This window comes from Theropithecus gelada, chromosome 9 (assembly GCF_003255815.1).
Source record: "Theropithecus gelada isolate Dixy chromosome 9, Tgel_1.0, whole genome shotgun sequence".
Classification (NCBI taxonomy): Eukaryota; Metazoa; Chordata; class Mammalia; order Primates; family Cercopithecidae; genus Theropithecus; species Theropithecus gelada.
This window is the reverse complement of record NC_037677.1, coordinates 73,373,609-73,399,320: the sequence shown is the minus strand read 5'-3', so window position 1 is coordinate 73,399,320 and position 25,712 is coordinate 73,373,609. Positions and strand designations below refer to the sequence as shown.

The following is a 25,712-nucleotide window of genomic DNA, read 5'->3' as shown; positions in this document are numbered from 1 at the left end:
TGGAGAAAACCAAAACACAGCATTGAAATTCATTCTTTGATGTCAACATTTCATTGATATTTATAAGAGGCACACTTACACAACAAAGCGTTAGTATAGATGAGACTCTTACACAAGAGCTAAGACTTTCCTTGCATTTTACAGATATACCTGAAACTCTCACCTGTATGCCACTCACAAACAGGTGGACACTGGGGTCAAAGATGTAATCAGTTTCTCTCCAGCTTCTATACCTATCATTAAAATAATTGGGTGAACTTGTTTTCTCAGGAGAGTTCTCCTACTGAATACCAGCAACACCTCTACAGTAGCAATGGGTAGACACTCAAAGGCTGACCATTTTGAGCTGAACTTTTAACCATTAGGGCCCCTTTTTTTAAACAACCAAGGTAGCTGATTTTACAAAAATGTGCAGCATACATAAAACATAATTATAGCCATTTGCTATAACTATCATCTCAGAATTACAAATAGTGAGTAGAAAGGGAAGATAAACTGAAAAGCAATCTGATTGATGTGATGACTAAAGCTGGGGTCAGAGTGATGTGGGATCAAGAGCCAGGAAGCATAGGCAGCCTCTAGGAGTGGAACAAAGTAAAGAAATGGATTCTCCTCTAGTGCCCCCAGAAGGAACACAGCCCTGCTGACCTATGGTGGACTTTTGGCCTCCAGAACTGCACCTAGTAAGTCTGTATTGTTTTTAGTCCCCTCCACCACAAAAGGGTGATCTATTATACTTCAAAGTAAACTTGGAAAACAAGTATTACAATACAATGTGATATATTTGCCCTCCTCCCCCCAAAATTTACATATCGAAATCCTTTAAGGATAGTATACACACAGCAAACTATTTTTAGATACAATAGGATACTGAGAACCTTCTAAATCCATGAAGTATGATAAAGATACAACACTTGAAATATCACTTTAGAATTAAATATTTAGCATATTACATTCCAATTCTGTAAAAACTGACAGTACTATATGGCACATCAGTCTCTATTATCCAAAACGCAAAATTAACAAGGAACTTAATTTTTAAATCACACTAAATAAAATGTACTGTCTTGTAAACATTTTAAAAAGAAAAAGATACTACTCTGAAATTTCACTTGAAACTTAGAAAACCAATGCAAATTTTATTTCACTTGGAACATCTATCCCATATAATGATAATGTGAGAATCTCTTTGGTTAAGCCTTGTGGTAACAGAGTTAATCACAATAAAAGGAACTCAAACAGTATCAAATAACAACATATTGTCTAGTTTTGTTTAACTTCACCATCCAGAGGGTTGAGTTAACTATACTTCCTGGTTCATGGCACATTATCATTATTTTCTTTCTTTATTCCTTTTTATCTCCATACCCACTCCGATGCTCTGGGTCCCACGCAGGCAGCCATTCTAATGTGTTTAGAGAGTATCTTTATGTAAGATGCATTTTATGTAAGTGCTCTTACAAAATGTGCACTGTGCTGGGCTAATGAATTTTAAACTCACATAAAGGATTTAATGTTTATGTACTTCACACTCTTACTTTTTCACCAAGCACTATATTCTTAAAATCCATTTGAGTTCCTTCTGTTTATCTAATCCTTTGCTTTTACGGCTACAGACAACTCCATGACATGCAACCACCATTTTTCCTCTCCCCCGAGCAATGCTCACTCAGTTACCTCCCATTCCCTTCCACCACTAAAAACAGAAGTAAACAACCTTGGATATGTCCTCTTGGGGACCTCTGGTACACATTCCTGTGTTCACCTGTAGGAATGGAATTTCTGGGTCACAGAGTAGATAACTAGTCAATTTGCTTAAGTAATGCCAGATTGCTTCCCAGAACAGCAGCCCCCATCTACGCTTCCACCAGCGTACACAAGGCTTCCTATTTATTCCTTCCTTCCCTCATTTGGCTTTGCTGTTATACTTATTAGCTCCATAAGAACCGGGAACACATCTACCTCTGAACCTTGCTTTTCTTTTCAATAAAATGAGACTCTCTACTTCAACTACCTGATATGGTTGTTGTGAGACATGAATGCAAAGAAATAACATGAGAGTACTTTTTAAAATACATAAATAGCTGCTTACAAAGGTAAGCAATTAGTGTTATTTTTGTTCTTATAATGAAAGTTTCTAACTGTTGTCCCCCCATCCCAGCCCCACAAAGAAAGGAGATAAGTGAATGAGCCTAAAGCTTGGAAAATATAACTTTCTCCTGGATACCCAAACATGGGGAAACTGAAAAAGAATGGGGAAAATAATTTTTCTTGTTTACTCATCTATGCATCTATTTCATCAAATATTTTATTAAGAACTATGTACCTGGCCCTCTACTAGTCCTAAAATATAAAAAATTATACAGCAAATATGCACAAAGTTCACATCCAAATTTTCCATGTATGCCTTGAATGTTGTAATTACTTCAACGATGGTAGCTTCTGGTATCACAGAAGAACAGCTCCTATTTATTGAGCATCTACTATATCAGCACATCATATAGCTTCTCTCAAACACTTAGAACAATCCCACGAGATGGATGTGATTACTTTAATTCTTCATATAAAAAAACAGACACAGTCAAGTGATTTGCCAAGTCAAGCAATTAAATCGTACAGCCAGAAAACCCCAGCTCATTAAAATCTGGGTTTCTCCTTTCCACTCCATCTAATTTCTGCCTAAAAGATAGGTTCAAAGATATTTGTAGCAGAGGCAGACATAAGGATATGAACAAAATGTCACAGAAAGTACAACGATGCACACAAGGTTCAACAACAAACACTACCATTTATTTAATATTCATTATGTACCAAGTGCTCTATGTGCATTAGTTATAATCCTTACACAAATATTGTAAAGGAGCTGCTTCACCTCCATTTTAAAGATGTGGAAGCTGAGATTCAGTTTACCAAGGTCATGCAGTTGCTACACCAGTAAAACTCAGACTAAAACATAACTCTTCCTAACTCTAAAACCATGGTTTTGTTTTTGTTTTGTTTTCTTTTCTTTTCTTTTTTACTGTAAATGGGTACTTCCTATTTGAGAGTGATAGAAATTTTCTAAAATTAGTCTGTGGTGGTGGTTGTACAACTCTGTAAATATACAAAATTCACTGAATTGAGCACTTTAGATGGGTGAATTCTATGGTATATAAATTATATCACAATAAAGCTGTTTTTAAAAACTTGTTTTCCTTCTGTAACTATACTTTCTTTTACAAGCTTGTAAAGTCTTATTTAACATCAATGTCTTTTTTCAATATTCACATTTCATCAATAGTTACAATTGCATTTTAAAAATTCTCTGATTAAGTAAACACCGAAGGAACAATTTCCCCAATGGGTTTTCCTCTACCCTACCACTCTGATCTAAAATCTTTCATTCCCTAGAGATGTGAGATAAGACATGAATATTTTCTTACAGAGTTAAGTATATGCTAACCTTGGATCCTACAATCTCAGTCTTAAGCACTTACACACCCCCCGCAAGCAAAAGAAAGGCAAAGGATTTTTGTACAAAAATGTTCTAAGCATCTTTATTTGTCAGAGTCAAAAGTTGAAAACAACTCAAATGTCTGGTGAATGGACAAACTGTGGCATGTTCATACAATGAAATACTACTTAGCAATAAAAAGGAATAATCTACTAATACCTAAAACAACATGGATTAATATCAAAAACATCATGCTCAGAGAAAGAAGCTAGACACCAAAATGTGTATATAGGCAAAACTCATCTATAGTGAAAGAGATCAGAATGGCAGTCTCCTGGAGGGTTGGGAGTTTAACTGGAAAAGAACTCAAGTAAACTTCTCAGCCTGGTAAAAATATTCTATTGTGATAGGGTATGATAACTGTCAAAATTCAACAAATTGGACACTTAAATGTAGTGAGTTTTACTGTATGTGAATTATACCTCAATAAAGGTGATCATTAGACAGGTACACATAGCAACACATACACAAGCAGAACAAGAACCTATTATGCTTAACTTGACATCCTTAGAAACAGGGTCTTAAAAATCATAATCCATCATCCTAATATCAAATAAGCCAGTTACAGACCTCAGTTCTCTCATATCTAATCTAGGTATTTAAGGATCTACTTGGTATTTGTTTTGCTCTCAGTGGAAAAAGAGAGACCTAATCAACTATTCTCAGTGCAAGAGCCCTTTCTCTACTTAAAAGATCATTGAAACAGTCTGCTAAACTATGACATTTTGAAAAGTAAGAACCAGTTATTTCTCTGTGCTTCCCCATGTGTGCCTGATACCTGGTGTCATATAAATTTGAAAAAAAAAAAAAAAAACTGTTCATCCAACCGAAAATGAAATCCGTGCATCTCACTGTATGTAAGTGGTGTGCTTACCAATTCTGTGCTTCTCTTTCCAACTCCATGTTCATCGCCTCTTGGTAATTTGAAATCAGCCATAGTAGAGGTAGGAATAGGCAAATGCTACAACTCAGGGCTTTTTTTCTTTTAAGGACATTTTATCAGCATACCACTGATAATATTTCAACTTTTTTAAAAAAAGAAAGAAAACCTCAAGGACCCACAGAGGCCAAGCAGTTATTCTCAATTGTTCTCCACCTACTATGGGAAATGTCTCCGTTCTTCTACACCCAAGTCCTTGTTCTTTGGTGAGTATTCAATTACCAGCCCAAACTCACTGAGATGTCATCTTGCCACTTCCTGTTGGAACTAACAAATTTTTGTTGTCTAAGATGCCATCAATCACAGGGAGCACAACTGCTTTAAAATCAGATTTTCAGGGAAAAAGAAATCATTTTTTTAAAAAAACAATAAACGTAAAAGTTCCAAACATTTGGAAAATTATTCTAACATAAGGAATGCCAATGTGAGGAGAAAAAGTGTTTCCTAGAAACAAGGAAATGTATCACTTTATTACTAATTGTCCATAACTCTTTTAGCATTTAAATTTTTTTAAATTGTAGATTGTTATACCTGGAATAAACCTTAGAAATACTTTATTCCAACCCTCTCCTTCGTCTAGTGAAGAAATGGAAGCCCAGGAGGTGATACGTTTCTGAGGTTACAGGACTAGTTAGTTGGAGAATGGCGACTTCATTCCTTGACTCCTGGTTTTACTACCATTGGTCTCTCCATCAGTTACCAGACAAAGGTTCCAACCCAATTTCAGGTTACCAAATTACAACTTGTATAGTCTTCCTGAGGGTCAATTTCATCATGTATAAAATGCCATCATGTATAAAATGCCAGGGGTGGTGGGTAACAATACTCACCCTCTAGTTTATTGTGAAGTACATAGAATCTACTGTGAGAGGCACAATAAATCATGATTGTTATTATTACTAGACAATGCAGTTATATTTTCAAGATGCATATGTCTTCTCTATCTAGTTGGATTATATACTTCTTTTTACTTAACAGTAAAACCCATACATAACCCATGTGTTCACTGTGTACCTAAGAGTGCCTTTTACATGATAGGAGCTTAAAAGTACATGTTGTTTAAATAATGGAAGCTGCTACTAAATCTGAATATCAGGTCCTTATCATTTTTAGGTTCTTAATTTAACAAACATTAATTGGAGTTAATGTGTATCAAGCCCTATGTTTGATGCTAATGAGCAAAACTGCAATCACACAGCTGCTTTTTGCCAGATTCCCTATAAAGCATCATGACATGAAAAAAGTGGGGAAAGAGAAGCCCTACACTTGTAGAGTATATCCTTAGCATGAAGCCTTGGCATCCCCCAGAGAAGTAGCACAGCCCAGAAATGCAGCTAGATGACATAATAGCTACCAATAAATCACCATAGTTATCTTCAAAACACATAGGAAAACAGCCTTTCCAATTTAGCAACACATAGTTCTTAATTCAACAATGGCATTCAAATTAACTTCAGTTCTGGCATTCAAATTAACTTCCCCTATCAGGCCAGGTCCAAAATATATGTTAGGGCCAATTTTTCATTACTTCCCTTCTCTTAACACCATCTGAAAATGACAGTGCCAAAGCATCATCTGATCAAAAAAAAAAAAAAAAAAAAAAAAAAAACACCAAAATAATTTATTTCATATTTTAAAGCTCTAACTCCAAACACTAGATCACTTAGCCTCAGGTTATTAATATACATCAAATACTAGAGGCAATTTATTCTGGGAAAAATACCCCCATCTGCTCAGAACTGAAAACATGTAACATCCATGTGATTGCTTTCTTCTTGCCCATCACACCACATGACACTTGGTAATTAATCCATACAAGACCTTCCTAAGAGAGAAAATTCACGAGTAATTTCCATAAAACATCAACAAATTGCTTCTATTTTGGTACCACAGATATCACCCTCACAGTCAAAGAGGAATATGATCAACTCCTGGAAAAATCTACTTCCTTTTGAATGGACAAACCCTTTGGAAGATTTTGTTTGTCCACCTTCAAGCATGCTAAGACAAGTGTCCAGGACGTATTTCAACCATGAATGTAGATTTTGGAAATGTTACCACATCTTTTAGAGTCTAATCAGGAAAAAAGATGCATGGTCCTCAAATAAATACTGTACGTAATGCTAAAATATTTTCTTTTTCTTTTTTTTTTTTTTTTTTGAGACAGGGTCTCACTTCACTGCACTCCACCCAGGCTGGAGTGTAGTGGTGTGACTATCGCTTACTGCAGCCTCAACCTTCCAGGCTTAAGTGATCCTCCCACCTCAGCCTCCAGAGTAGCTGGGACTACAGGCACTTGCCACCATGCCCTGCTAATTTTTTCATTTTCTGTAGACACAGGGTCTGGCTGTGTTGCCAGGGCTGATCTCGAACTCCTGGGCTCAAGTGATCCTCCCATCTTGGCCTCCCAAAGTTCTGGGATTATAGGCATAAACCATCATGCCTGCTCTAATAGAACTTTCAAATTATAACTAATAACAGCTGAGCTTCTAGTACTTAAAACACATATCTAGGAGAAAGTAGACTACATTAAAACAACTTTTAAAATTGTATCGTGGATAGAAGGCAATTGAAAATTTTTAAGCTATTTTCATATGTCAATACTGGATGAAAATAAAAAAGTGCAATTAACTGGTCCTATTGTTCCAAGTACCTTGACATTAACCCGGCATCTGACTGGCATTCACATTTGCAAGATCCAAGGATATAGTTATGTGAACAGCAGCCCAGTCAATACATACAGGGAAAAGTTACTTCAGATCTGATTAGATCTTTAGTAACCTTGATCTTTCCAGAAGGATAAACTTTAATAATGTGAGTTTGGGGAAGTTGTATCAAGGCTAAACATTCCAATTAAAATTCATTATGTGTTCTAACTCAGAATCAATCTTGTGTAAAAGTGTCAGATGGTTGGACTTGTCAGTTTCAGGTATTTACTTCATTCAGAAAAGTAAAAATGCCATTTACATAGGCTAGAATTTTATATAATCTCCAATTTGGATTATACGGATTCTCTATAATTACATTAACACATTCTACAAAAATATACAGACATTTTGTGCATAAAAATGAATAACTTTAAATAAAGAAGTAACTAATTGGAGATTAACCTGGGAAAAACTGCTGAGAGTTCGTAACAATTATATTCTTCTCAGTTATCAACATATTATTCTAGAGTTAGGCACACTTACTTTCTTTAAACTCATGATCACTGTAAAAAGAAAAAAAAATAAGTACTGAAAAAAAGAAAACCACAGATATACATAAACTAATATGAGCACCACCACAAAAATGCAAACAGATTCAGAATCCACACTGTTTCCTTGGATTCCAAAACACATCATTGACCTTTACATTGTCTGAAGGATCTTGAGCTACAGTATCTGCTATGGAGCCTAACACATCACTGTGTAGATTATGAAACATATTTATTTATGCCTTAACAAAAAGAACACTGAGAACCATCATAAATAACAATCTAACTACAGTCCAAATTCAAACCTCACTTATTTATCCTCCACTGATTTGAGAACTAAGAGAAGTTGGCCCTCCAGTTATTAGTAGCTGATTTCCAGATATTCAAAGGATAGTTTTGCTTCAGTAAGTTTTTGTTTCAGAACTGTGGTTTTAACTTTACATTCACTTTCAATACAGAAATTTGCTTCCTTAAACATGCACCGGTTTGAGCCCAGGTCAGCAGATTATAAAGCTGCCTGAACTGCTAAAGCAGCAATCTGTGTCCACTCTGAGACTGTCTCCTTCTAAAGCCTACCTGCCCTGACCTACCCTCCTGGAATGAGGTACGGTATAACCCCAGGATGACTCCTCTATGCTTTTATTAATAAGAGAAAGTGACCTCTACCAAAATTAGACCACCCACACTCTCAAACAAGCAAAATCAAAATCAGAATCCAGGTAGCAATCAAAACCACCAATTGACTTGGTCCAAACTTCAGAGTCTTCTTTTGAAGACTCCTCACTGATTCCCCGAGGATTTTCAGAGATGACAACTAAAGGAAAAACATGACATGCGCAAGATGTGTGTTTCAAAGGCAATTCTACATAACTTAAAACTAGGTGAGCTGTTGTTTTCAAGACGATTCAAATGTGCCTCATTTTTAAAACACATAGTATTTATTCTTTGGCGAAAATAGGTAATGCAAGCCCACGATTTAAAAAAACAAAAGTCCTAAAAGGTATGTGAAAGGTAAGTCTCCCTCCTCACCCTCTCATTTGTCTCCCCAGCTCCCCTTCCCGGGACAACTATTTTTTCTCTGGAACCCTTCCCTAGCCATTCTATACACACGCAAACATAAGCGAGTGTTTTAAACCAATTATGCCACATTATACACACCGTGGCCAAAATTGCTATTAAACGCCTCCGGGCGTAAAGGTGGCAATCTGCTGAGGGGTGTGGGGTGGAAAGAAGGAGACTACCTTGATGCTGCGGTTTTGGTCGTCAAGCACCCGATTTCTACTTCGTGTTTTTGTTTGCATGCCTTTACAAGGCTCTCGGAGATCGAGAAGGTAAACCCACTAAAGCCATCCCCGGGTACTGCCACGAGAGCCACCCTGCTCTGCACGTTTCTGTCTGAATCTATAAAGTACATTCTATACTTTCAGGGAGTTAAATCTACTCACTTTCAAAAAAGAAAAAGAAAAAACAAAACAAACAACAAAAAACAACGCCTAACTCTGAAGGTAACTTTCAGAACCAGGTGATTTCCTCCCCGCCAAACATGCAGCCTCTGCAGCCTGCTTTAATCGTGTCCTTAGGAAGGGTTCAGCCTGGCACGGAGTTGGAGGGGCGAGCCAGGAACAGAGAAGCCCCAAAACGAGAGACCGAAGTGAGGGCGTACTGAGCCCAGGGCCCGCTTTTCTTTTTCTAAACGAATGTTTCCAAGCAGAAGCCCCAAGTCCTCGGGCCCCCCTCTCTCCTGGGGATGCTCCAGCACTGGAACCGAGTTCGAGCTCTCGCCTTTTTCCCGGGTCGCAACTTCCAGGCGCAACTGGGCCCCCACGATCCGCAGGAACCGGGTCCCCTCCGCTCGCCCTCCAGGAGCCTCGCGGCACCGCCTGGCACCCCCAGGAAGGCAGGACTCCAGGGAGTCTCCAGGGCGCCTGGGACCCCCGGCCCGGGCCTCCCGCCCGCCCGGGTCCCCGCGTGCCTCTGGGTGAAGGCAGCCACAGGTAGGGGGGCGGCGCGGCGCTCACCTGGGCAGGAGCGGAGTCCTCTGCGCCCGCGGGAGAGGATAAGGCGGAGGAGGCCATGTTGTGGGGCTGCTGCTGCTGCTGCTCCTTCCAGGAACTCTGGTCTCTCCTCCCCGTCCCGCTCCTCCGGCCTCCAAACGTGGGACTTCTTGGGAAAAAGTTCGACCGCGACTCAGGAATGCCAAGCGCGGCCCCGCGACGCCCGCCCCGCGCGGCGCCTCCTCCTGCTGCTGCGTCCGCTGCTACCGCCAGGTGCCCGCGCTGGCCGGTGCGCGGGGGGCGGGCGCCGCTCAGGTAGAGGCGCGGCTGGACCGGAGGCCGAGGCTGCGCTGCACCTAGCTCCCCGCGATCACATCCAGTCGGCCAGGGCCCAGGAGCCAGGGTAAGAGGCGGGTGGCTTTAGGGTGACTAGGGGCAGCAGAGACAGCTCCAGGAAGAGATGGAGGGCGAGTCCTCTTTCCTCTGGGCTGCTGAATAGAGTTTCATTAGCCACCCCCAATAATAATAATAATAATAATAAAATAACATGGCTTAAGGGAATAAAATCATCTTTAGGCAATTTTGTTTTTGCATTTTTATTATTATTAATCTGTAGCGTACAATCTATATAAAAGCAGTTTCCCAGGCGGATAGCTTCTGAGCAATGCCCACAGCCTCCCTTCCACCCCGCAGAGGTCCTGGCAGCACTCAGATTGCTTCAGCTACTTGCCCAATTAAAATATTAAACTCCGGAGCTGTCTGGGTTGTGAGGGAGGCACTGAATCTGATCCAGCAACGGAATGGGGAGCAGGGGACCTCTGAGTGTCCTTGTTTCTAGGAGCTCACATGATAAGGGTTTTGCTGCACTCCTGTCCTGGACAAGGCCGGTGGGATAGGTGGATATAAGGCCGCTGCCCCCACAGAATTCACTATTCTAGTTGGCGTGGGGCGAGGGGAGCAATTACCCTCACTTAATGTCTCCTAAAGGGAGGACATCTCTTTAGGATGAACTAGACGGAAGATAAGTCTAGTTAGTGCACCGAGCAGGGCCAGGGCATTAAATGACTGTGAGTCACATAGTAAGAAATGGATTCCTTTTTGGATTCTCTTTCAGTTCTTCTGTATACAAGGAGAAGTATTCTCTCTCAAACAGTAAACACCCTTTTATCACAGAGCAGGCTCCAGGCTCAAAGCCCTAGGTAAGCACTGGTATCTAACTGGAATTTATAACATTGTTTCATTTTCATTGTTTAGTTCCAACGTTTATTGTTACTGTTATTTTATATTTAAGGCAAGTGAAAGTGGGTTTTCTATTTAAGGTAGGGATCCAGAAGTTCTTTCCTAGCAAGTATATATGTTTAAAAAATATTTTAAAAGGGTAATTGTCCAGGTGGGACTGGGATAAGCAAACTTTCAAAAGGTAGGCAGGGAATTACTAAAGTATGGGAAACATACTTTTGCCAACAAGTAACGACTAAATACCGGAATGACTTTATTACTAGAGAGCACTGCAGTGAGTTAGCTATGTCTCCCATCTAACATCTTGCTCTTTTTCTCCGTAACACACATTAAACTGAAATAACATTTGTTGGACATTAACTCGGTGTTGGACCCTGTGCTAAGCACTTTATTCATGTTTTCTCACTTAGTCTTCACAAAACCCTTGCAAGACAGGCAGCATAATCTGGAAACTGAGTCTCAGAAACATTATTTAGCCAAGATCACACACTAATAGAGCAACAATAACTCTTTAGGCATTCTTAACATGAGCTTTATAAACCACTTCGGAATTTAGCAAGTCCATAAACCTCTTGAAATTTTATGTTAAATTCCATGTGCTATTTCATAGGGTGAAAGCACATCATTTTCATCAACTTTTCAAAAGGATTTATGTGTCCCCAGAAAGTTAAGAACCACTGTCATCATTCTTTCCAAGACTATCCTATGCCTTGGATTTTAAGGTCTGTTGGGGCAAAGGTTTTCTTTTATCTCTCACTGTGCCTGGCCTAGTTCTCTGTCCCCTCGGGCACTCATAGGAATTGGTTGCCCAAATCGAACGTGTGAAGCAGACAATACAGACTACAAGGGCCAGGTGCTGGTGGCTTGGGAGGCGCATCACCTTGGTTTAAAGCCTGCACAGACACAGGTATTTTACAAGCCAACTCCCTGGCACCGATACAGCCACAAGAGCCATCTTAAACAAGAGGCAAGCAGCCAGCCAGGCAGACAATAGAGAGAGAAAAAACTCTACAGGAAGTTAGCACGAGGAGCAGCACCTGGGAGAGAAGCCCAGAAAGGGGTGCTTCCCTGTAGAGCTATTCCAGGCCAGTCTGTTTATCTGGCCGTCTGTTTCTGAGAAATACTTGTGTTCAGGAGCATCAGAGACACTTCCCCTCCTCCCGAGGCACGCCGCGACACAGCTGAAAAGCTAACTGGAAGAAGTAACTGACAGGCTGGCAACATCTCTCCTACCTTTAAAAACTAAACCAAAAATCTTTCCACGCAGCCTATGTTTGTCTCTGAGTTTGTCCTCCTCTCTGTTTCTCTTTTCACAGCTAAGTATGTTAAAGGGATAGTGGTTGACACTGGGGTCCCTATTTTCTCACTTGCACACTACTTTATTTATAGTCATCAGGCCTCTGCCCTTCCTCAGCTACTGAAACTTCTCTTTTCAAATTATGGTTCATCTCCTCTTTGCCACAGCCATGAAAGACTTTTCTAGACCATACCTAGGTTATTTTTTCAAGATCATTTCGTATGGCTGACTGTTATCTCCTCCTTAAACATCTTCTAGGATTTTGACCTCGGTCTGCCTTATTTCTCACATCATGCGCTCTCTCTTTGTGATCTCATTCACATTAAAGCTTAGCTATCACACAATGACTCCCAAATCCAACTAAGACAATTACTCTGAATCCCAAACCCAATTTCATCTCATCCAAAAGGGAAAATGCCATTTCTCCTTTCCTACTCCCAAGGACAACAGAATCATGTACTCTACCAATGCTCCCTAGCCTAGCACCACCAAGCAAGCAAGACCTTGAAGTCAGGGGAGGAGACTCTGCCCCCTACCTCCCAATCCAATCAGATACTGAGTCCTTAAATGTCCCTTCTTATACATCTCCACTACATCCCTGCCTTTGATTCTCTAATGGCTATGATTTATTAAGCAATTACTATGTGCCAAACCATGCCAACTTGCATTTTCTCATCATCTCTTACCTGGACGACTTCAATATCCTCCTAATTTTGTGTAGTGTATCAGCTCTGTCCAATCTTATGATTTGTCTAAAATTTCAAATCTGTTCATATGTTTATACAATGTTAAAAAATTTACTTAGTAGCTCATTCTATCTTTCACAATAAAGGTTAACTCAACATGGGTCCTTGTCCAATTCTCCCACTACATCTCAGTTGCTCTCCATCAGCATTTCCATCTCCATTCCCTTCTCCCTCAACCTCAGGCAACACACACACACAGCCATCATGAATTACTTGCAGTTCCCCGCAAACACCAAGGCCATTGTCTTTCTACAAGCCATTTCTTCTGCCTAGAAAACCCTTCTCCCCATCCTCCAGTTATCTGCTTCACCCATCTTCCCTGTCTGGTTAACTCCCATTCATCCATCAAGACTCCTCTCAGAAAATACATCTTCGAGGAAGCCTGACTCTTTTTCTATTACAATGTAGTTTGTTGCCCTTTGTTCTGCCAAAACACCCTGCAGCATGCCTCTAACAATTTTGAAGAATTTGTTCCCAAACATTTCTGCAATTCAGAAATCTAAACAATTACAAAAACTAGAAACCTAAACAGAATTGATATGAGGTTATTTATAGTCTTTTTCCCATTTAGTATGACTAGTTCTGTGTCTTAACTATGAAGTACTTCCCCAGGCCCTTTTACTGGTATTATGTGATATACAGTGTGTGTACCATATCACTATTCTAAAAATTCTGAATCACAAACGTATTTGCCTTCAGGGGTTTCAGATAAGGGTTATAGACCTAGATAACCATTGCTTTCATTGCCTATGTTTTAATCATATGCTTCTTGATGCTTTGATTATCTTTTTCATGTCCAAATCACCATGACCTAATGCAGTGTCTGGCTCACTCGAAGTTTGCTGAATAAATTAAGGGTGTAGTTTTGAATTTGGACTGTATTTCGTAGAACTGATTCCTGAGGTTGAAACCTGACACCTCCCCTTGCTTCCCAATTGACTGTTCCTCCTCTAGGCTACTATACCTTGCATGCACGTCACATTTCTAACTGTAGAATAATTTTTGCACTTCTGTCTCTCCAGTGAGATTGAGAAGAAAGAGGATGATATATTTACTAATGTTTGCATTTCTGAGTTTGCAATGCCTAACACAATGTCAGGCACATTATACACACTAGCAATCCATTTTGTTAAATGATAGAGAGTAGAAAGGAAGAAGGGAGAGAGAAAGAAAAGAAGGGAAGTTTTTTGTTTTGTTTTTTTTTTAAGATGAAGTCTGGTGGAATGTGAGTTAATCTCTATTTAGAGAACTGTAACAGTGGATTCCAAACTCAGTCACTTCATGGCATTTGTCTTTTTTTTTTTTTTTTGTCACCCAGGCTGGAGTGCAGTGGTACAATCATAGCTCACTCAACCTCCTCAGTAGCTAGGACTACCAGCAACGTGACACCCTACTCTGCTAATTTTTTGATTTTTTCATAAAGACAGGGTCTCACTATGTTGCCCAAGCAGGTCTCAAATTCCTGGGCTCAAGCAATCCTCTCACCTAGGCCTCCCAAAGTGCTAGGAATTACGAGTGTGAGCCACCGGATCCTCTAGTTTGTCACATTCTTGTACCACCTTTGTTACCTAATGTTTTTATTTACATTAATTTACTTTTTATCTAAACACATACTTTAACCTTTATCCCATTTTATTAAAGGGAAGCTGAGGTACAAGGAAATACAACCACTGAGTCAAGGTCACATAGACCATGACTGGCCAATTACAGCCACCAGATTTCTGTCTGTAGTCATAGATCTTCCTTCCTAGGCATCCACTGTTTGAAGCTGGAGATTCTGGTCTGTTCCTCAGGATGACACTGTGGTCATACTGTTGGGTCCTTCAAATGGTGCGATGCATAAGCCACTGGTGTTTCAGTTAGACTCCCTCCAATGTGGACAAATTTGGTCAAACTCTAGTCGTGTTTCCTGTAGTGGATAAATGGTCGGAGCCTCCCCAACAGTCCCAGGCTGGCTGACCATGGACAACAGGACTCTCACTTTACTTGGTATCATAGTGCCTCATATTTACTAGTTTGTTATAAAGGATATTACAAAGAATATAGATGTAGAGGTACATAGGGCAAGGCATGGGGGAAAGAGCGTAGAGCTTCCATGCCCTCCCCGAGGGGCCACTCTCCAGAAACCTCCACATGTTCCACTATCTGGAAGCTCTAAACACATTTATCTTTAAAAGAAACTTTCTTTTAGTACCTTAGGAAAAATCACTTCCACTTACACTAAACACACAAGATGAAAACATTATTATACATTTCTTGTTTTATTCTGTATTCTGTCTGAACCCCTCTCTGTTAAAAAGAAAACTTAGCGAGCACTAAAGGGGCACGAAAACCAAAAAGGGATGCAAATTTTCTCCTTGATATTATCAGGAGGGAAAGAGAAGCAAAAAGTAGTCTCATATTATGTGATTCAATATTATTTAATCCCCTATCCTTTAGCCACCTACTGTTATCAAGAACTGTCAGTAGAAATGGGTTTGAACTTTCCTCTCCCTCACTCAGCTTCCGAATTTATGACATTTCCCCACAGCTACAATGAGACACTATTCCTTCCAGAGTAGTTTCTACTATAATTAGACACTAACAATTATGTTTAAACAGCAGAATTTTTTTACCTGGCCATTAGCAAGAGAGAAAAGCTGCTTTTTTACGTGGTGTCTATGAAATCTCCAAGAAACAAGGAAACAAGAGTTAATATAGAAAGTTTTAGCCTGTGAGAAATTTTTTGTAAAGTTCAAGAGATGATGTTTAATGAATATGTGTTTCTTTCACAAAAGAAGTAATAGAAAACATTTCTCAAATAGAAGAGATATATATTTGCTTACCACAAGCCATGGGGAGTATGATAGTATGTAGAAATATGGCCCTTAATTTGTGAATTTAATGAGGGAAAACAGCTCACCAAGCACAAAGTTGAACCAAAATGTTTTCTCTCCTGTGGCTTTTGGCCTTTCCCCTCCAGTATGGTCTCGACTGGGTAGAAACTCATACTTTTAAATACACAATAAAGATCATGGCTTAGCAATCTTTTTTATCAAAGTCAAGTGGAACGAGAGTATAGTGTTTATTTATTGAGTTAGTGTTGCAATCCCATGTAGAATATGGTTAAGTAACTTATTTTAGTGTCTATTTCCATTTCTTAATCCTTTAAGTTTTTTCTAAACATTTGAAAGGAAATAGAGATTATCTGATGTATTCTATAAAATGACAAACATTGTCTGACTCAACATATTTGAGATAACTTATTGTTGATTTTAAAAATCCAGCCCCAAAGTAGTTTATGAAATAGGATAAGAAACTTCATTGCAGAGTTACAGAAGACAAAATAATCAGTGTGATTCATTCTACTTTATCTCCACATTTTGATTAGAACTTTTCACCACTTCTTTCTATTCACTTTGGGATTTCAAAAACATTTAAAGTCATGGCAATATGTATAATGGTCATATCAATCCTTAAAAATACACATAAAAAGTTAACATAAAGCAAAACTAACTAGTGAGAGAAAATAAACTGGTAACTTTTAGCCACTTATTAATAAGGAAAAGCGAACTTTGTTATCTTTGCCTGACTTCCCAGTGAATTGAACTGTGTTGGTTCTAGTTGAGGGTGTTTGGGAAAGAAAAGAGAAACTTTGTTTTGTTCATTGGCATGGCATCTAGGACACAGGGGAAGAGGAATAAAAAAAGTGACACCATCAGAACAGAATTTGGGGGAATAAAAAGGGCCAGACTTTCAATTAAAATATTTTCATCTAGCCAGGTGCTCTATCTCACACCTGTTATCCCAGCATTTTGGGAGGCTGAGGCAGATAGATCATTTGAGCCCAAGAGTTTGAGACCAGACTGAACAAGCACCATCTCTACAAAAAAAAAAAAAAAAAAAAAAAAAAAGACTTAAAAATTAGGCAGGCATGATGGTGCATGCCTGTGGTCCCAGCTATATCCAAGGCTGAGGTTGGAGGATAACTTGAGCCCGGGAGGTGGAGGCTGCAGTGAACTGTAATTGTGCCACTGCACTCCCGCCTGGGCAACAGCGAGACCCTGTCTCCAAAAAAAAAAAATTATTTTTGTTTCTTCCCACATACTCCTCCTAGTTCTTGCTCATTTCACCCTTTACTCTCCTCCATTCTGATTCTAAACCAGAATCAGGCTCTCTCAATTCATACCTGTTTTCATCTTATTTCTGAACAAAGGGAAAAAATAATCATCATGAAGGTACTTGATCTACTCCATGCATGCTTTGATTCTAGTGCCTATGGAATTGCCTGTTTTAGCCTTTGTATTTTATAAAACTGTTTCTAATGGCCTTGTATGGAACTTCTTCACCTAGGAATTCTAATCATTTACTACTTATGTGATATGAAGTCTTGAATTTCAAATCTGGAGTTTTCTATTTAAACCAGAAAGTAAGTACATTTAATAAAAATAGAAACATACCAACACACTCCCCAAAACTATGTGCAGCCACTCTGGCTCCACTCTCAGAGAGACCCCAAAATTTTTGGTTACTTGGACATCCTGTAACTGATCATTTTGTTTTGCCACACTCTTCTCCTTGCCCACTCTTTCAAATACAGTATATAGCTTGCTTAAATTTCACATTGAAAGTTTTGGAAAGCCATATGAAATTATTCCAGATACCCGCAGGTTACTAATAAAACCGTAATTATGGATCATCAACTTAGTGAAAATTGAAACTAGAGAAACAGTCTTCATAATCTTCAGCCCAGGTAGTCCCTTCTTTCCATATTATCATCACTTTCTGTCCTGAGCACATACCTTTCATGCTTCTGCATATAGTTAAACATGTTTCTATACTCCAAAAGGGTGTCATACCCCAGAGCCATTCACATCATAATTACAGTAGAGTTGAACATTTATATTAAAATTGTTGGCAGATGGCAATTAAGGTGCTAGAGAAATTAATCTTTTTTGGAATGTTTCTTTCACATGGCGATAAAGCATCTTGAGGAGGGAGGAGAGGGTATTTCTTCATACACAAACCTGGGGGCAGTACTTCCCCAAAAGGAAGCATTAAACTCAAAGTTCCGTGAAAGCAAGGACTGTGGCTGTAATGTCTACCATTGTATATCCCACCACCTAGCACTGGACCTAGTACAAATTTTGTGCTAAATTAATATTTATTGACTGCATGGATGAACTCTCTACTTTATTTATGGTTCTTCCAATTGATTGCTATCTGTTTTCCATTACTTGTCTTCTCTTACCCTGAAATTATGCATCTAGAATGAATTATTTTAGTAAAATTATTGATGAACATAATGGAAATATAGGAGCACTATATAAATGTTACATACTATTGGTTGATTTGTGTGATGATGACATTTGAAGTTTATTTTAAATGCTTCCTTTTATTAATCATGTCTTTATAGCTGGGGCCTTCTCTTTGGCAGAGCACTTACAAAATATAGTGCATGACACACCACTACTGTTTCTCTGAACTATCTGCCTCCTTGTACAGATACATCCCATCTCTCTTACATTCCTTCTACCCTCTACTCTTCATTACATTCTAGATCAGGGATCAGTAAACTTTTTATTTTAAGGGCCAGATTGTAAATATTTTAGGCTTTGCCGGCCACTATAGTTTCTGTTGCAACTATTCAATTTTGCTACTGTAATGTGAAAGTGGCCATACCTAACAAACAAACATGGCTATATTCCAATAAAGTTTACCCACACAAACAGGTGGTGGACTGAATGGGCCATAGTTTGCTGACTACTGATCCAGATTGCTAGCACACTATCCTTTTGTTTTCTAAAATGTCACCGTGTACTTAGTATGTGCTGGGGATGATCACACTTAGTCCCCAGAACAAATTTCCAAGTGGACATTATTATACCCTTTTTGTAGGAAAGAATATTCATGCTTAGAAGACTGATTTGATCAGCTTCACCTAGCCAGTGAGTCAAGTAGCCTTGTCTGTCCATATGACAGTCCCATCTCCTTTCAGTGGCCACTGTCTCTCACATGCAGTACAGTCATTGTCTCCTAATTTGCCTCCTTGTTTCCCTTCCTTCCTCCTTCCTACAATTGACTCTCCTAGCAGCATCCAGAACGATTTTTTTTAATGTAAATTAGATCATGTGGCTTCCCTACTAAAAACCCTACAGTGGCTTCTCTTGCCTTTGAAGTTAAAACCAAACTCCTCACCCTGCCTACAAAGTCTGACATTGTCTGGCCCCTGCCTGCCTCTCTGACCTCATCTTTGCCCTATTGTTCTTCTCCTGCAGGCCCCAGCCACACCAGCCTAAGCTCTGTTTCTGAGCCATGTCTCGTCCCTTATGGTCGCTGCACATGATGTTCCTTCTGCCCAGATCATCTTCCCTGCTCTTCCCCCAAGTCCTTCTCATTTGCTTTCTTCTTGTCATCACAGCATCTAAGTCACTCCCTGCCCCCTGCCCCCTGCCCCCTGCCCCAAAAAAGCATTTCCTGATCCTCCAATCTATGCTTTATCATCAAACACTTTTTTTCTCTGCATAGTGCTTATTACTATGTAGATTTGCTATTGTTCTTGACCTCTCTACTTCACTAGAATATAAGCTCTATAGAAGCAGGGATCTCTTTCTCTCTTATTCACCATTATATTGACTCTGAGTGTCTAGTAGTGCTTGGCATATAGTAAGGACTTAAGAATTATTTATAAATATTTGCTAAATTAAGGTTTATTAACCAAACTCTCATGCTCTTCGTCACATTTTACTGCCTCCCAGGACTGGCTGAGGCCATTTCCCATGACACACATCATAGCATTTTTGCGGGGAAACGTTTGATTTGTGTTGTTCCATTCACATCCCTTAAATTATAGTCCCACGGACACAGCAGACAAAAACAAAATACATGAACTATGTTTGGCCAGTTCAATGGCCAAAGATGAAGATATGCTCCATTTAATGAATAATACCCGTAAAAGTGGCAGCCCCATCTTGATGTGGGTAGAATTTGATTGTCCAGACAGGCAGTCTTGCTGAAATGATTTAGCTTTTAGAGTGCCATTCTTCAAATGTCTCATTTAAAAATGAAAAAGTTGTGGTCTAAAAGAGAAATAACTTTGATTTCATACAGAATGCAGGGGAAGTTGACAAAATTTCCCCATAATTATTCCCTGTCATAAATAAGGTCATGTGTTTCTATGAAGATATATGATTATAAGTTCTTTGAGGGTAGGGTAGGGTAGGTACCATGTCTCTGCTTTCCCCTTGGCACTGAGCACACAGGATATTTAATAAATACTCTAATGTCTTAAGTGAAAAATAAGGGGGTGGGGGACAGTTGAAGTGATTGATTTCAAGGCAGATTCAGACTCTAAATTCTGAGCCTATTAAAAGGGAATGAGAAGCACCTATCTTGTAATACTAAAAAGTATCATAAAAGGCCAGGATAAATATTTAGAAGAACTACTCTAAGGCTCTGGATAAATAACTTCAGTTTTTTCAATCTCAGTTTCCTTATCCACTGAATACAAAAAAGGATTAAATTATATGATTGTTAGGGTGTGTTCCAGTACTGACATTCTATGACTTCATCAAGACTTTAATCTCAGAAGGAAAAAAAAAAAAAAAAAGCTTGAAATCTAGTTAAATAAAGCATGGCTATTAATATAAAACATCATTAATATAAAAAATATTAAAAAGAGCAACCAGAATATTTGGAGATGCTTGTAACTATATTCTTCATTCACTTAGTTGCTCATTCATTCATTAAATGATATGCATTTGAATTCTTTTAGGCATTTTACTAGATGTTTTGAGAGGACTGAAACTTAGGGATATTTATCAAATACCCAGTACATGATGAGCTTTAGGAATATTTGTTAAATACCTAGCACATGCTGAGCTTTAGGAATATTTATCAAATACCCAGGACACGCTGAGCTTCCTAAGGAAAGGGGAGAGACAGCATGAATCTTAGAGTGTATCTACCTGATTCTAGTCCAGGCTCTACCTCCAACTTTCTGGGTAAGTAACATGGCATTTTTCAAGGATTTGGTTTTCTTATCTGTTGTAAAGGAATTGGATTTACTCTCTGAGCCTCCTTGAAGAGCTGATAGTAGACACATAGCTGAATAGAAGGCCTGGCTCCTGCTTCAGAAGGAACATTGCTTTGCCCACACTGAGGTGATCGCACGCATAATGCTTGGGAAGGAACATGCCTAACTCGGTGCGCCACGATATGTGCTTGGTGCCCTTTGCAAGGGCATGATGAGTTACCCACAATGGTTTTAGATATTTAGATGCATCCCACTTAGAAATAAAACTTGAGGACATTAGGATGAACTGGTCAATGAGTGTCATTTACCCATAAGACTGTTTCTGATTACACACTGCACAGCAAACTTGAGATGCTCTAAAATCTTAGAGCTCATGTATGAAATAAAATTGATAATGGTTTTCCCAAATTAGAGAACACCTTGAAAATTTACATGGCATAATCAATAATAAGTCTGAAGCCAAAATATTTTTTTCTGAACAAATTTGGATCAACCCAGAGGAAAAATTAAATTATCTTTTCATTTTCTCTATAGAAAATATTACAAAACTGTTGTCAAGTTTCAGCCCTCTCAAACTCTGAATTCTCCCTTGAATATATCAGTATCAAAGAAGGGAAATATAGGAGAGACAACAATATGATAAGGAGTGGCTTCTCAAAATACGTAAGATGGGGCCTGGGCTTTAATGAAAGGGTAGAATTCAGAAACTACTAAGTGGATTCACAACTTAAGAAGAGATCACAGAGTACCTCATCTTCAAATGCATGTCATATTCTAGGCATGCCAAACGAGTTTCCTCTGCTGTGTTACCTCCAATTCATTGGTCTGAGTTCAATGGAGAGTGCCACCATCCATTGGTGATGCCTGTCACAGGTCAGAGATGGAGGGAAGGGACCATGTGTGTCACATGCTTGCCTTACCTGTTCAACTTTCTCAAGGATGTGAGAAAATAACCAGAGACATTTGTTTTCAGGAAAGGGTCCTCTTTCTTCCTCCCCAGATCCTACTGCCTGTCTGCTCCTCTGCCTCTCAGACACCAGTAGGTGTATGGTAGAAGATGAAGGCATGGAGGTTTCTGGGACGATGTCAGTGCATGCAGAGAGATATGCATAGGGGCCTTTAAAGGGAGAGAGGGAAATCGCCTTGACAGGATGCCAGGTGAAGAGTGGCTCAATCTAAGAGGGTCAGACTGTCTATGCATGCATTTTCTCCACTCCTTATTCTTTTGGCTACAGCCCCTTTATTTTCTCATTTCTGGAAATGATCAGGTATGTCGAGGGAGGAGGATAAAGAAGCAGAAGAGCATATGCATGGCTTTGAAGCTCTTCAGGGACATGGGGTGTGGAAAGGCCAAAGGGGCCCTCTCCATCTGCTGGGCCCTAGGCCACCATGCCTGTGACATTGCTCCACGTACACTCTGATGGGCAGCCATAGCCATAGACATAAATGTACAATGATATCAATAAAAGCCAACGCTAAGACTTTACCACATGCCAAACACTGTGCTAAGTACTTGGAGGTACATTTTCTTTTGATCAGAAACAATGTAGAAAAATGGAAAGAGTTGGTGAGATCAGGCCGACCTTGGTTTGAATGTATGTTCCATCATTGATCACCTGTAGAATTTGGTATAAAAGAGTTCATTTCTCTAAGCCTCTGTTAACCTATGTATGAGAACATATTATAATAATACCTACCGTGAATTGTTGCTATAGTGATTAGGTAGACTTTGTGTAAAGCGCTCACCACATAGTGGACCTTCACTAAACAGATATGATTGCTCTCATGGTTATTATTATCACCATTGATTCCTGGTGAGAGCTGGGGGGAAATGATTATCAGCTGCCAGAGATAATTAGACCAAAGAACATCCAAGAAGATTATAGACACAGGCTGTGTTTGGAGGTGTTGGTGGGTCTCTATGGCCAACAGGACAGATGGTAGAGTCAGAAATGAATGATCCTGACCCATTGCAATAGCAACAAAAATGTCCTCCTAGAGCCATGATGAGGTAATGTGTATGTGGTCCTAGAATGAACCTGGCAGGAATTCAGGGAACAGAGGAGGTAGGCTTGGACAGGTCCTTTACATGCACCCATCTACTCTCACCTCCAGCCCCTGTTCTCCTGATGCCTTGTGCACAGCTGAGAGTAAGCCCATAATAACTTCTAGGAAGCACCCACAATATGCCAAGCCTTGGGCTAAACCCATTATCTACTAAGGCAGAGTGCCTGTGAGAGATACTGCAACTTGAATAGCTAGTGGAACTCTCTAAGACCTAAAGAAAGGCAGCTCTAATGTTGAAGGGAAGGCAATGTGATTTATTGTCAGCCCTCTGATTTACCAGCGATAGCCATCCCTATTGAAAACTTCCACTTTGGGGATCAGTACAGTGTCAGGCTGTTCTAAGCTTGATGTATCCATCTTTTATGGCTGCTGTAACAAATTATCATAAACTTGATGGCTTTAAAAAAGCACAAATATATAATCTTTCTGTTCTGCAGGTCAGAAGTTTGAAATAAGTTTAAAGGGCTAACATCAGGGTGTCAGCAGGGCAGGTTTCTTTTGGAGGCTGTAGGGGAAAATCGGTTCCCAGACCTTCCAGCATCTGGATGTTGTTCTCACTCCTTGGCTCGTGGTCTCACATCATATCACACTTTCTCCCCCACTTCTGTCATCACATGGCCTTCTCTTCCGTAGTCAAATCTTTGCCTACCTCTTAGAGGAATACCTGTGATTGCATTTGGAGCTTATCTAAATAAGACAGGATAATCTCCACCATCTCAAAATCTTTTTAAGATTACTCTTTTACAAGATAATCATATCTGCAAAGTTCTAACACCACAGAAGGTAACATTCACAGGTTCTAAGAATTCGGATCTGGGTGTCTTTGGGGTTCATTATTCAGCTGACCGTACCTGGTATGTTAAAGGATGACATGAACTACCTCATTTTGACACATTTGAGCAGACCCTTTAGTGTTCAAGTCAGCTATGTTCCAACCCTAGAGCCAGATCCTATCAGTGTTCTTGCTCAAGGAAGTTTCTAGAATCGCAGCACTGCAAGAGACCTCTGAGAATAAATCTAAGTTCCTCATCTTATAGCTAAGAAGACTGAATATTTGCAAAATGCCATGCAGTGACTTGCCCGGGTTGTTCAACCAGACTAGAGTCCAGGTGTTTACACTCCAAGTCTCCTGGTCTCTCCTTGATTTCTTTAGAAAGCTTTGAATGTAACTGTTACTTAATAAATGTCCATAAGGTTCTAAGTAAGCAAATGTTCTCTCTTTTGTGGAAAGACTGTGGCAAAACATTCCTCTAAAAGGCAGTACAGCTGGAAATGCACCTGTCAGAGGATAGAACAACCAAAATGTATGTGTGTTATAGTATTGCGTATTTTTGTTTGAGTCCATGAGCTTTGTTCCATAGCTTTGGAAATTTTTCATAGCCTTTTCCAAGCTCAGCTGGCATTGCTGGCAGGACGGAACTTGTCAAGACACATTGATCTTTGGGAGAAAGGAGGAAATAAACCCATGATCCTGCAGTAGGTGGGCACCCTACCTCAATCAGATTCACCTGGAGGGCTTTTTCCTCTGCCATTATACCTTATGGCAGTGGTCTCAAGATGAGATGACTGGAGCAGAAGCATTATCTGAAACTTGTTAAAAATGCAAATTATTGGGTGTCACTCCAAACTGGATTAGAAGTCTGGGGTTAGAGCCCAGCAATCCATGTTTCAGCAGGCCCTCCAGGTGACTCTGCTGTAAGCTAAAGTGTGAGAACAACTTCCTTAAAGTAATGCCAGTTTTCTCTGGGTGAAGAGGGGTGGTGGGCAGAAGGAAAGAGTGAGAACACAGCTGGCTTCCCGAGTAGAGAAGGACTGTGGAAATGATTATGGCTGAGGATGTTTTCTTTTCAGGAAACTCTATGACCGACTGGACAAAAAGCATTGTCCAGTCAAATGCTTGACTGGACAGCTCAAAATAAAAGGATGGAGGCATGCACATAATACTGTGTAATGCATTCAGGGAAACTCAAGAGTGTGGGTTGGGGTGACAACAAGGAGAACAATTCCAACCAGTATGACGGAGAGACTTGCACTAGAGAGAAAAAAAAGATCTCACTTCCCAGTAAGCCAGAGACCTGAAAAATAAAATTTTTAAAAAAAGTTATCTCTTTGAACAAAAGAGTAGGGAAAGAGAGATGGATTACCAGCAGCAAAATCATCAAAAGAGAAACTGGCAATCTACTGGGTAATAGCAAGAGAAAGTTGTTAAACTGGTTAAAAAAAAAAAAAAAAAAAAAGAATTTAGGAGCTTTCTGTTGGAGGCTGCCCTGAGTTTGATTTATTATGGTGGGATGTGAAGTGCAGTGACAAAAGGATTTCTTTCTCCTCTTAGGTCAAGGTGTGAAATATGGAGATAGGACACAGCACTCTTCAAACTTGCCAGAAAGCAGAAATTCCTCCTTATGCCTGATAGGACAGAGATCTAGCACAGTGGTTCTCAAGTAGGGGCTATTTGTCCTCAAGGGCACATTTGGCCAAGTCTGGAGACAGTTTTGATTGTCACGGCTTTTAGGGTTGCAACTGGCATCTAACGAGCAGAGGCCAGGGATGCTGCTAAACATCCTATAATACACAGAGTTAATATTATTATCCTCCACAAGGATTATTCAGTTCCAACATCAAACTAAAAGACTTCCGCACAACAGTGGAAATAAGAGCGAAGAGACAACCTACCAAATGGGAGAAACTATTTGCAAACAGTGCATCTGACAAAGGATTAATATCCA

The 25,712-nt window shown here is 39.7% G+C and overlaps 1 protein-coding gene across 1 annotated transcript in view; it reads right to left on the bottom strand.

Moving 5' to 3' along the window:
* The window catches only part of ANK3 (ankyrin 3), a 707,282-nt gene extending 697,374 nt beyond the window's left edge, over positions 1–9,908 (bottom strand). Inside the window, exon 1 of the mRNA XM_025395913.1 lies at positions 9,648–9,908. Within this exon, the coding sequence (XP_025251698.1) occupies positions 9,648–9,704 (57 nt within the window). The 5' untranslated portion in view covers positions 9,705–9,908. The remainder of the gene's footprint in view (positions 1–9,647) is intronic.
* Positions 9,909–25,712: the final 15,804 nt, after the last annotated feature.